At 40.7% G+C, this 13,464-nt stretch overlaps 1 protein-coding gene and 1 non-coding gene across 36 annotated transcripts in view; one reads left to right on the top strand and one right to left on the bottom strand.

The window, feature by feature from the left end:
* Positions 1 to 13,464, top strand: part of clasp1a (cytoplasmic linker associated protein 1a) — a 129,521-nt gene that overhangs the window by 33,662 nt on the left and 82,395 nt on the right. For all 35 annotated transcript variants that reach the window (XM_050049859.1, XM_050049860.1, XM_050049867.1 and 32 more), the window contains exons 3-5: positions 11,586 to 11,664; positions 12,213 to 12,316; positions 12,957 to 13,048. In XM_050049859.1, coding sequence (XP_049905816.1) covers positions 11,586 to 11,664; positions 12,213 to 12,316; positions 12,957 to 13,048 — 275 coding nt within the window. The remainder of the gene's footprint in view (positions 1 to 11,585; positions 11,665 to 12,212; positions 12,317 to 12,956; positions 13,049 to 13,464) is intronic.
* Positions 11,064 to 11,190, bottom strand: LOC126393642 (U4atac minor spliceosomal RNA). The gene has a single exon (XR_007570287.1). It is a non-coding gene; the product is annotated as a U4atac minor spliceosomal RNA (small nuclear RNA).

The raw sequence follows: 13,464 nt of genomic DNA on the forward strand, positions 1-13,464 counted from the left end.
ATTAAAAGGCAATGACACCGACAACCACTGCCCAGCACAGATAGCTTGTCATTCACTTCCTCCTCATCATCACAAGCCCTATTTTGAAACATTTGAATACCTCAGATGATAAAAATAAAACACAATGGAAGAGCAGAATTGAAGCGACCTTGTGAAGAGTGAACTGTGATTATTAGCTATGTTGGCTTGACTACATCTTACTAGATTTTCAATACACTGTACAACAGTCACTATGGTTTCTGAAATGTAAGCAGTCATCACAGAGTATCTTCTTCACAGATAAGAGTATTTCCCCTCAAGCACCGCCTGAGGTTTTCCCCTACAAACTGTCCACATGACTGCTGCAAGTTGCCACACTGCTGTCACAACACTTGCTTAAAATAAGGACTGGCTTTGTTCATGATTAGTTTGGATTTGTTCCCTAAAACTTAATATAGCCTAGTCACTTTAGCTCCCAGTGTGCTTTGTAATGCAAGGTTACCTACATGGTGATTAACTGATCTTCATTGCTCTGTGTTTGAGCAGCTGGTAGAGAAATGCAGCATAATAAAGTGATGCTTAGTTGGATTTACGTTTGGTATAGAAAGCTCTGTTTGCCTTTTTCTAACTGGATATGTTAAGATAATATGTATATATTTTGGTCTGGGCAATATTGTTGATGTCATTATGGCATTATCCATATGAATATTTATTTTCTGTATTTTCATTGAAGCGTTTTCAAAATTCTGAAATGGTACAATTCAGTAGCTTTATTTTCCATAACATAAACCCGTCCACATGACTTAAAGCTGCAGTAGGTAGAAAGCCTGAAAACGGTTGATTTTTGAGTCTCATCTCAGTTAGGTTTTGTTCGTCTCCACCCTGAGCCCCTCCTACCAGACAAGCACGCAAGTATTTTATCCTACTTGGTTCTATTTCTCCCTCTCTGGGAGCCTCGGCTCTCCCTCACCGCGCAGCAGCCCTCCCCATCCCTCCCTCGTGGCCCCGTACATACTCCCGAGCCTCAGCTCTCCCTCTCCGCGCAGCAGCCCTCGGCTCCGCTCCCACGGCCGACCCTCGCACCCTCCGGCCGGGCCCAGCCCCACCTCACCCTTCCCCTCCCTCCGGGGCTCCGGGGAACCGAGTTCTGTCTTCCTTTTTTTGGGTTGTTTAGCCGTGCTGCTAAATGCTGGAATAGCTATTTTACCTGGTGCACTGTTCGCCATTGCCGCTTGCTCTCCCCTTCTGCCGGCGGCACGGGAACACGCATATGCAGTACAGTACATATGTAGAACAGCCAATAGGAACGCAGTGGTCTGAGCTGACCTTTGATTGGTTGATGCACATTGGCACGATACTGATTTTTTAGAGGCTGAACACAGAGCCATGGTGAGGTGCAGAAACCTATTGTTTGTCTCAGACCACTTGATTTACATTATGCTTAGAGGATATTATAACATTTTTACTCAATTATACCAAAACAATGTTGCCTACTGGAGCTGTAATAAAAAACTATAATTTAATCATAAATTAATACATAGGTATGAATCTCTGTGACCTTTATCAGTTCGGAACAAACTACCACCCCTCGACTTCTGTGTTTTTGTGTGTGAGCATTCTCACCCCAACATCCTGACTCAGCTGTCTCGCTGCCTACATGTCCAGTTGTTTTCGGTAGCCACGTTAGTTTTACTGCCACTTTCATTAAGACTGTTGTCTGCCTACAGAGTGATGTCCTCCTCTATCCTGTCTGGCAGGTGTCACAGCAGTGTATGTACGCCACTCTCAGAGACTAACTTTGTGTTAGAGGCTTAAATATTGCAGTTCAGTCCAAACAGGCTGAAAGCAGTCACCAGAATTCAGTTTCAGGTAGCTGCCTGGGACCTGCTGCGACATGTTTATTCGAGTATCCTTGGATTTAAATGCCCTTGTAGCACTGCTGTTATGTTTGAACATTATGTAAATATGAATTAAGCAGATTCAGATAAAGCTTTTAGTGTGTGTGTGTGTGTGTGTGTGCAAGTTTTTTATGTGTGTGAGAGAAAGTGACAGAGAAATCCATGTGGTGAACAGCAGTCACAGTTTCCTCAGTGGCCCAGGCTGTCTCTGCTTGTGTGGATGTGCTCCTTAAGACACACCAAAAGTGACAATAGTATAGTATAACACATTCAAACTTATATTCAACAAACTTAGATCAGTGTCAGTGTTTCCTTTGACTTGCTGCTGCTGTTTTTAGTTAACTGCCCGTAACAAATGGGACTCATGAGCATCTCAGCTCACGTCACTCCTGTCCCGTGGTTGCCGTCTGATAGGCCACATCTCTACCTCTAGGACACAGTGAGAGCTGGCTGCTCTGAGACTACATCAAAATAAACACACAGTCAGACCTCAAGACAGCAGACTTTTAGTTGCACCAAGATAAGGACAGAAAAAACTTTGTTAGAGTCATAAATGGCTGTTCTTTGGTTACAAAATGTTTCTGCTTTCTTGTTCACATGTTGTAATGGATTTTCTATTTCTACCAGCATGAAAGATTTCATTTTTAGAGTTGAATATGACCTCTCAATATTTGGTTGCTTAAAGGCATACTATGCAGGTTTTTCCTAAAAAACAATGTATAGATTCATATCAAAGTAATCCTTCTTATGCAACACTAATGACTCACTAGAAGTGTGTGGCTGTCTGTTTATCTGTAGAGACTCTGCCTGTATTTTATTATCATGCCTCTGTGCCTGTAATAGCTGTGGCCAGAGGCATTATGTTTTCGGGGTGTTGGTCCGTCTGTCTCATTAGCTACCTTCACATTTACAATGGATCAGACGCATTCTAGCCGGTGCTATTAAAATAGGGTGAGCACTGGGAAGTCAGTCAAATTATTAGGTGACATTCATCAGTGAGTGGGGCTTAACAGCCACTTGTTAAGGCCTGCACCTATCCAGAGAAAACACCAAAAAATTGAAGAAACAGTCTGACCAGAAAGTTTATAAGAAATACAGTTAGCAAGTTGCTGTCATAACTGAATCTATCAGCACTCACATGTAAAACACAGATGTGTGTCCATGTTGTCTTCATCTGAACTGATCGTATGCTTTCTTCCTGTCTGAGGGTTTGAGTCTCCCATTAGTGAAATTTACAGTAGTGATTGAAAGTGAAGGATCTCTGAATTTGTCTACCTCTACATTTCAGTCTCTGTGTCTGTTTCTCAGCACCTGGTTTTACAAACCTCTAACATAGTTTCCAATATAACACTAAGTGTCAGCCAAATCTTAAATGTTTTTGACAGATGGAATTACAATAAATAAAAAAAAAAACAGGTACAAAGACATACCTCTGTAATCAGTTAAAATGCAGTAAGGATCATCGATTCAGTGTGATTTCATACAATCACTCTGAATTAGCTAAAAGGGGTTCATGTTGACTCTGTGCTAGTATCGTAGCTCACTTTCCACCTGTCCTTCTTCTGCCATTTTTTAATCAGATTACTGTGGTCGTCCTAGTCTACATGCATCCCCTCTCCTTCCGTCCTCAGCACTCGGCTCCTTCTTTCTTTTAATTCTGCACCTTTCTTGTCCCTAAGCTTCTCTTCTTTCATTTCCCCTCCTCTTGTCCACTCTGCATGTCTTAAATGCTGTGAAACAACTATGTGCCATCACTAAAGTGTTTGTTTACTACTGTTATCAGATGGCGCTAATGATAGGGCTGTGATTGCGCTTGGTGTGTGTGTGTGTGTGTGTGTGTGTGTGTGTGTGTGTGTGTGTCAAACTGTGCGTACACAAATGTATGCGTGTTTTTCTTTTCAAGCCATTATGCAGCCAGAGCGACATTCCCCACAGCTGTGTTGTGTTCAGGCATCAGAGGGACTGTGTTGGGTCTATACTTGTGCATGAAGTCAGGGTTTGGGGTTTAAATGTAGGTGTGTGTTATTTACTTGCACGGCCTTTCATAGGAACTAAAACACTCTTTGGTATGACTATAGAATTATAACACAACTGATATAGAATTTTTGAAAGGTCAGACCTCATAGTTTCGTGAAAAAATATTAGAAAGTCCATAAAAAAGAGTCACACCAGCTTCACTACAGCCACCTGCTTAGCCCCCAAATGTATCAATAAATGCTGTTGCCATGTTTATAAGATGAGTGATATTTATGGATGACAAATTAAAGGAGGAACATGAATACATGGAATGCAGATGCACATGCAGGGCACTCTGGATCAGTAAATGCTTTGATGAGCTTGAATATGATGGGAATCATGCTCTGTGGCCTTTACTGTCACCAGATCTCAACCAAAGTCCCTAACCCTAATCCTAACCTCTAACCCTAAGCTCCACCCCCTTTAATTACTGTTTCTACACATGAGCTTTCTAGTTTAACGCCACATGTTATAATGTTTTTTTGAAACCATTGGTCCTTTACTACAGACAAAAGCAGAAAAGAGCAGCTTCTCATCAGTTGTTTTGCTGGCAGGAGAAGCGGGGGAAGCACACACACACACACACACACACACACACACACAAAAACAAATTTTAACTAGATTAATTACTTAAAGAAATAATACTAATAATTAATTAAATGATAATAATAACAATAATGATAAAATATTCCGAAAGCCGAAGACGATGACTCTCATTACCCCTCCCACTGACATGTTGATGCCTATCTGATATAAGAGGGCCTGTTTCTCCAATAAACACATAAGGTACGTAGAGAGTGCATGACTGATTGACAGGGTAGTGATCCAATCATGACAACGCCATTCTCAGCCTGCGCTCCTACCGGGTAATCGACATTATTTTTTAAATTAATTTATTAATTTTATATTCTAACCGAAAACATGATGTGAATAACACTCAAGTCATTCAAGTCATCATGTCTCAAGTCAAGTCAAGTCCCGAGTCTTTAACTTCCAAGTCCGAGTCAAGTCTCAGGTCTTTTATTTTTTGTCAAGTCAAAAATCATCAAAACAGCGACTCGAGTCGACTCGAGTCCAAGTCACAATGACTTGAGTCCCCATCTCTGCCTAATATCGATCTCAAACCCTTAAATCATATTGAATCAAAGACATATCGGGGAAGACTTTGTAAAATCGGAAAATATCGTATTGTTGTCTAAAGAATCTGTATAATATGGTATCGTGATGAAACTGGTGATTTACACCTCTAGTTTTTACCTGCTACACAGATTCCGTCTTTGTAGCATGTGATTGCTGCCATATTGAATTTTGCCCAATGATTAGATGCAGTTGGTTGTGGAGGGTTTGGAAACGTAGGCTTTATTAACTGGTACTGAACTGATTAACTGAATTGATATAGCAACATTATTAATTGATTTGATTGATTTATTTAAATGTGAAACCATGCCACCAGTCACTGGAATAGCTGCCCCCTTTACAAACGTCAGTCCAATAGTAAATCCTCATTTAGATTTAATTTACGAATGCATTACTTAAACAGCTAATCAATGGTCCAGTGTTAGTTACAACCTGTTCCTGCTCCCTGGTTATGGCCCTTGGGGCCCACTCATGGACTGATCACTAGACTAATTAGATAATAAGAATGTTATTGACTGTATATCAGTATTGATGCTTCAGTGAACTTCTTTAACCATTTAATGTAACACAATTGAAGGTGCAGCACAGACGGGATATTGAATGCAGCTTATGTTGTAATTAATCAGATGGACACCACACACAGGCCTGTGTACAGTGTGATTGCGATGAATATGATGCACTGAACTTCGGACTCCAAGAAGACCAGCTGGTGCCATTGGCATCAGACAATGGGGATCCTTTTGAATAAATAAATAAATAAATAAAAAAAAAGAGAATGTAAAAACAGGCTCAAGGTTGCTCTGCTGCATCACATTGCCTCTGGTACAGTGAAGTTCATTTTAACTTTTAAATAGATTGTACTCATTTTTTTTATGGGTCTATGTAGTTCTTACCTGTTGGAGGCCTGCGGAGTCGCATGTAAAGAAAAACAAATAGACATCCAGTTAAAAATAACATTTAGCTGCTCTTATCCACATAATGTCTGCATGGCTAGTGCGGCTTTTGTGATTAATGCAGCAGCTTCATTTGATTATATTTCATGCACTCTGCTGCGAGCATGCAGCAGACATGTCATCCGTGCCCCATGTATTTTTGCCATACAATTTTTTGTTGGATTTTCCCCCTTTCAGCTGTTGCCACATTAATGCTAATAAAACTAAAAAAAAACAGAGACACAGAGAGCTAGAGAGAAAGAGATATATTAGTATCAGTAGCAGTATGTCTGGAGGAGGATGCTCTCCTTTCAGTGTTTTCTCTGCAGGAAGTCAAGCATGAAGTGCCATCTCTGGATGAAGTGAACTGGAACAGACTGATGTGTCTGTGTGTACACTTGTGTGCAACTCTGTTTTCTATGTATGCTATATTCATCTCTGTATCTATCTGTGTCTCTGTGTGTGCTCTGTGTAAACGCTGTCGGGTGTTTTCTATTATAAGTGTTAACTGTACATTCCGCTGTCTCGTTGCCACCATGCCTGGGGTTCTGAGCTCTACTGAATGCAGCTGAGTCACTGTGTGGTCACTGCTGGCTAATCACACCTCAGGAATATGATAACGCCACTGCTGCAGTCTCCAAATGCTGGCAGAACATCAGAATTACCCATCCCGTTTCTATAAGGAAGTGATGAAGTCACCAGACATCTACAGTATGTCGAGTCAAGGAAACATGCCAAGACTCCCCACTCTTTCAACAGTTTGTGTATTGTCAGCCAGTCCTTGAGTAAGGTATTAACTGCAAATAATAATGCAGCTGCTCATGTAGAGGTCTCTGGGTCACTGACACAGGAGTTGCAGCAAACGTGTGCATGAATACTTTTATACCTAAAAATACATGTTAGCTAAGACGTTTATTTGGCGTGTGTTGAGTGTTGACTGTTGAATATAAATTGTTTTGTTTTGCTACAGAATATAAATCTGCTCTGTAAATTTAGAGTCCTGTTTAAAATCAGTGGAGAAAAATGAGAAATTTACAGTATATTTCAATCAGTATTGTAGTCCTGTCTGTGTCATAACCAGTCAGCAAGCTTTAACTCTGTCTACATATTATTTTAAATGGTTTTGGCATAAAGCAGCAACAGCCACTGTTTTTTGTCTGTAATCTGCAGAACATAAATGCCTGTGAGCTTATCTGCAAACATAAGCACGTCTCATCTTGTGCCGTGGCAAAGTGAACCAAGCTACCAATAAACAACACAAAGTGCACTCCTTTTGTCAGTTCGAAGGCTGGCTAGCTAATGGTTTATTAGCAGAAGCACCTTAAACAGCGTAAAAACGTACCTGCAAATGTCAGCATCTGTCAGTTTAGATACTGGAGGATTTCTGTAATACTCCTGCCTACAAAGAGCAGGTGTGTGTAACAGTTACTGTCAGCAGCAACAGTGTAATTTCAGTTAGACTTGAGAATAGATCTGGTCGAGACTAAGCTCTTACTTTATGGAAATGCCTGAGACATCAACATCCAGTTAGTATTATTTAGCTGCAGCAGCACAAGGCAGAGAGGGAGGGCCAGGTATGCTGCATAATCATAAAGCACTAAACCATAAACTACAGAACTATAGCCTTCTGTGTTTGTGTGTCATGAAGTCATACAGGTAGAATTGTCTCAGAGAGTTTGAGTTGTTTTGTGTGCTGTTAAATGTCCTTTTTCGGGGCATCGGTAGCATAGTGGATAGTGCCAGCGCCCCATGTACAGAGGCGATGCCTCACTGCAGTGGTCTCAGGTTTGACTCCGGCTTGTGACCATTTCTGCATGTCACCTCCCCACTCTCTCTCTCACCCCATTTCACTCTGTCCTGTACATTATAGGCAAAAAAGCCAGGAAAAAGAATCTAAAAAAAAAAAAAAATTAGTGTCATTAGGCTCGTTCGAGATGATCTGCGTCCCGCCTGGAAAGTAGACGAGAGCAGGCGACTGCAGCGGGGGGCGGTGACAAAAAGCCGCGGTGAAGTCGGACAAAAAAAAGTTAATAACTTAAAAAATTATGGCGAAAAGGTAGTTTCTTGCAACCCTAGAATTAAGATAAAAATATTCACAAACAAAAAAAACATCACACATCAGTGGCGTGTCAAGGGACTATATTCAACTTATCTTGCATTGAAACATGCATTATGACAACTTAATAAGGTTTATGTATGTTTTTAAATGAAGTGGAGGAGCCTACAAGTGTTTTGTTTAGTTTGTCCAGAGATATTGGATAAAGCGAGATACCCCACTCAGCTCACTTCCTGATTCAGTGACGTCAGCGCCACGCCCCCATAGGAGACTTGCGGCAGCTCTGAATGCATTGTCGTCAATGAGGAAAATGAATGTGATGACAATTTATGGTCAATTCTTTCGCCCTATAGTCACTAAAGTAAATATTGGGTTCATTTTCCACAAGCCACACATCTTACCAACATTCTGACACTAAAGCTGCATTTTTCATCCGCACAGATCAAGAGAAAATTAACTTTGTTTGAGACCTGTCCATCTCAGAAAACAGGTTGAGGGAGAACAGGCTCTGATTGGAGGGAGAGCTAACCACGCCCACTTAGGAGACAGGAAGAGTAACCGTTTTCTTAACGTTGGATAAGCCTCCTTTATCCAATATCTCTGGTTTGTCTCAGAGGCAGCTCCGCTCAGCTGTCTGCTGTTGCTGCTGCAAGAGAAGTGTCCTTCTGCTTCTTCTTCTTCTTCTTGTGTAACCTTGTGTGTATTGGCGGTTAATACAGCATTATCGCCACCTAGTGGATTGGAAGCGCATTACATCTATAATGGGCCTTTATTGGGAAAAATAGCTCAAATGCGACCCCCAGTGGTAAAATTAGGTATATAATTCGATATATCGGTTCGGTTAGATATTTGGCTTTAAATCAAACCGGTTGGAAAATAATCAAACCGGTTGGAAAATTTTCAAACCGGCACAAGCCTAGTCTATAGCCCTTTTTACACAGAGATCACACTGTTTAGCTGCTACAAAGTCTCTTCTTTATGCCACCGTTGCACACAGAACCAAACAATAGTGACATCATGTCGCTCCAGTGTGTGATTTTAGACAGCATGCTGGCATCATGGAAGTAGAAGAGGTGTGACAGGCGTAATGTTTAACACAACAGTGTGGGCAACTAGTATTACATATAACGTACGTGTTGGCAGTGCTCTTTCAACAGTTACAGTAACATGACATGGCAATAACAATCATTTACAGTCCCTGTTATATGGCGGCTGGTCTTTTCTTCTGTTCAAAGGAGTTCCTGGACCTCATTGGCCAATTTTTGGAGATTTCTGGCTGCTGTTTTTCTTCTTTAAGTTAGCTGCTTACTGCTAATTGCTACAATTTAAATCTCCTGGGATGGATCTCATGCATTACACGAGGAGGCTTTGTGTAAGGGGCTAGTGTTGCACTCAGCTGTACAAGTATTTAGTGAGGAATTGTGTGAAGAATGGGTGTGGGGGGGGGGGGGGCTGCTTCCTTTCTCACCGTCACACAACTGATTATTCGATGAGTGAAGTGTGTGTCGGAAAGTTACAGGAATTGTTAGATTTAGTCTTCAGCATCTAGAACACGAATACTCTCCTGTCTTCGGTCTCTGTACTCTCACAGCTTCTAACTTGCAGACTGAACAGCACATAAAATGTTTGTCCCATGCTTTTCTTTTTAATTATGTTTTTCCAAAATGTCCTGGTTTGTGAAGAACCTCGTGCCAAAGCCTTACAGGTTCTGAAAAGGTCAGGTTATGGAAAGCCTTAAGCTGTGGGTTGGTTCTGTGTTAGGAAATAAAAGAGGCATAAAGAGAGACTGCCAGCAGTGAAAGAACCTGGGTGATCCCTGAAAAGATGTGTTTATCTTTATATTCTGCCACAAAATCTTATGTTTCCTGTCAGATATTTTAATACACCTTGTGTTTATAGCCAGATTCTCTTTAAACTAGGCCGCATATCTCTTGGTAACATCATTACTCATTTGATAGGGTAAATATAGGAGTAACCAGGTCAGGGTTTTTCCTCCAGTGTGGACTGGTGTTACTGAATATTTAGTATCTGCTGATACAGAGTCATGATATCAGCTGTAGTTAACAAAAATACTGAAGATAAAAAGAGTAAAAATGAGAACCGAGTGTGTTGATCGGAGGATTTGGAAAGGGATGATGTCTGTGAGATTTGGGTCTAGAGCCTTTGGGGGGTGGTGTGTTTGTGTGTGTGTGTGTGTGTTTGTATTCTGGGGGGTCTGAATGTGGATGACATCAAAAAAGAGTTACCCATCTGTCTGCAAAGAGGAGAAGCCTGTCTGTCCTCATCTGCACTGGACTGGACTGAGCTGTTATTCTGTGCGTCTCTTCTGTTGAACTCACACTCAAACACAGGGTGCAGTTGTTGCCATGGTCCCTTTGTGACTCAGCTCCTCTGAGTTCAGAAAAGGAATGACAAAAAGAGTGTTTACCTCCAGTCGTGTCACTCAGAAAGGTTAGAGAGACCTCCTGCATCGCCCCTACCCTGAACCTACATTTGAGGTTGCTGTTTCAAACTGAGAAGTTCAGTTTCTGTGGAGATTTACCCCATTGTTAAACTGTGCTGATCCCTCTCAGAGCTCTCGTGGACTCTTTGTTTGGGCCCTGTCGTCAGTCTAATTACTGTAATTCCCTCCAGTTGGAGAACAAAGGGACTGATCTGAGGATTAAGCCTGTAGACACCAGGCCTTCTGCCTGCTGGGACTACCTGTTCTTCCAGTGGGAGAAAGAGATTTGCAAAAGCAAGAAAACACAGTATGTCATAGCATAAAATTGAAGTCTAGAGCAGAAAGGCCCAGCACAGAGAAGAATAAAGATGCATGAAAAGGAATGAAACATGGATGTCCTGTCATGCTGAAAATTGCTTCTTATGGGACCTGAGGTAGAAAATTCCTTTATCACACAGCTAAAATCTTCTTAGTCTGAGGAATGCAGTTTACTGTATTTCATTGTTCCTCTATGTTGTAGCATTGTGTCACCACCAGATGGTAGCAAAGTGTTCCATCATAACTTCATCTGGGAGAGCTACTTTCAATTTCACAAATATAATGTTTCCAAAAATTGCACCATGTTCTAGACAGGAGTCTAGGTGGTGCTTATGTGTTGTTATGGTGTCAGCAGGGCTGTTCTCACTATGCGTTCATTGAACAGCTCTCTCACCCCAAGACAAGGAAAGATACTGAAGATGTGGCTGTGGTTTTGTATCAATGTTTGGTTAGAGGATGCAGAGTCATGGTGCAGGAGTGCAAATGTATTTTTTCTGCTACTTGAGTCCCAAATGTGTTATAATCTAATGTTGTGAATGTTGCACGAGGCCAGTTTCATCCGTAAGGACAGTAGAAGCTTAGAAATATAAAAAATGTTCAGTTTACCCATAATCCTTTGCAACAGGAAATATTCAACACAGCCTTTTAACTGGGCTTGTCCATGCACATAGCTTTGATTATTCCATTGATTTGTGATTATGACACAACATGTAGTGATTTTGAGGAGATTCATATGGTTTATTTTTATGAAATAATTTTTAAATTGCATTTAAATGTATGTGTGTATTTTATTGTGTCTCCACCAGGTGGCTCTGCTTGGCTTGGACCTCTTATCTGCCTTAGTGACGAGGTTACAGGAGCGATTTAGGGCCCATGTGGGAACAGGTAAGACTCATTTATTCTATCATTGTATTATCTCATGATTTTCTTAATGTAGCTAAAAGCCACTTGTCACATACAACTGAGCAGGGACTGACAGAGCCCTTTTTTTCTTTTGCCTCAAAGATTCAGCTGTTGAATTAAAACGTGAAAGTTTTAGATTACTTTGTGTCAAGTTACATTTTTACAGCATCACTCACACGACATTATATTTTACTGGTATTAAAATAAGAATATATTACTTGACAATTCAGATTCCTCCTCCTATTCTGACTGTTTTGTTGATGCCTGAAACTGTGTCTGGCAAAAGGACAAAACCAAAAATTAATTTTTCCTTTTTTGTAACATATTTAAGAAATGTCAGTTAGTAAGAAACATGTTGGTGACACAAAGCTACAGACACAACACTTCTCAAAAGTATAAAATACCTAACGCTCCTTACATCCTTGTTCATTCCTGCCCTTCAGTGATTATGTGGTCGTGTGATTAGCTTTTTTTCAGTTGACTGTTTTGAAGGGATGCTTCAGTCTCTCCTTCTGTCCTCTTTCCCTCAGTCCTGCCCAGCCTTATTGATCGACTGGGAGATGCTAAAGACCAAGTGCGAGACCAAGACCAAACAGTGCTGCTAAAGATCATGGAACAAGCTGCCAGCCCGCAGGTACCAACGCACATACTCACACACACAAACATGCTTTTGTGAGAGAGGTCAGTATTTCCATGAGTTTAGGATTTCAGCACACAGTCCAAATTAATTCCAGTGATGAGTAATGTAGATTTGCTGCCAATATGCCTTTTCTTCTTTTGTGTTGCTCAGTACTGAGCTGTTGGCAATTAATCTCATTCTTAAACCTTTGATACTGTGATCCAACACAACCCACACCTGTTAGCTGATACCCTTCTTTCAATGTATCCATGGGAATCAAATAATTGTGTTTAACTATAACCATTAGGGATGTCCTGATCAGGTTTTTTTTTTTTTTTTAAATTGAATATCTGTCAACACAGAGTCCCGATCTGATACTTCTATTTTCCTAGATACTAAAGCTGCACAGAGAACATTTCAAGTCGGCTTCTTTAAAATTATTAAAATCAATCCAGTGTGCATCAGTGTTTCCCCCACCATTATATTAGGGGGTGTGATATGATATGTGATATGGGATGTATGGCTTAAGTTAGATAGCAGAACATAGTTAGTTGCGCGCTGGGCCTACAAACTGGCTGTTCTCCATTTCCTGTCCGATTGCAATGATCCATTTAAACAACAATAAAGCATATTCTGTTGGTGTGTGTTGTTGCAGTATGTGTGGGACAGAATGTTGGGAGGCTTCAAACATAAGAACAACAGGACCAGAGAAGGAGTGTGCCTTTGCCTCATTGCCACACTGAGCACGTGAGTCAACTTGCTCCCTCCCATTGCATGTATACTGGTCATAGCAGTGAAGACCGTAGAAAGTCCGTATTTACGTACTCTTTAATGTGATTTAATCTTTTCAGTTGTTCAGTTTTGACAACATTTTCCTATGGTGTATGATATGTATTTTTCTAATTATTCTTGTGAATTGGGACAAAACCTCACTTTTCGGGGGTTTACTTTTCAATTAGAGCAGGACATTTTTTAAAGGCCAAAATCATGACTGTCACACTTTGTAATGGGCCAACCTCCCAGTCATACATTTTATACTTAAATAGCATACATGATAGATGTCAGAGGTTAGATCTGACAGAGTTGACAAAAAGTTACATATTTTATTATTTATTATGTTTTTTGTAGAAATCTGGTTAAAAAAAATCTGGGACACATCTATA

The sequence above is a fragment of the Epinephelus moara genome, chromosome 7, assembly GCF_006386435.1.
Source record: "Epinephelus moara isolate mb chromosome 7, YSFRI_EMoa_1.0, whole genome shotgun sequence".
NCBI lineage: Eukaryota > Metazoa > Chordata > Actinopteri > Perciformes > Serranidae > Epinephelus > Epinephelus moara.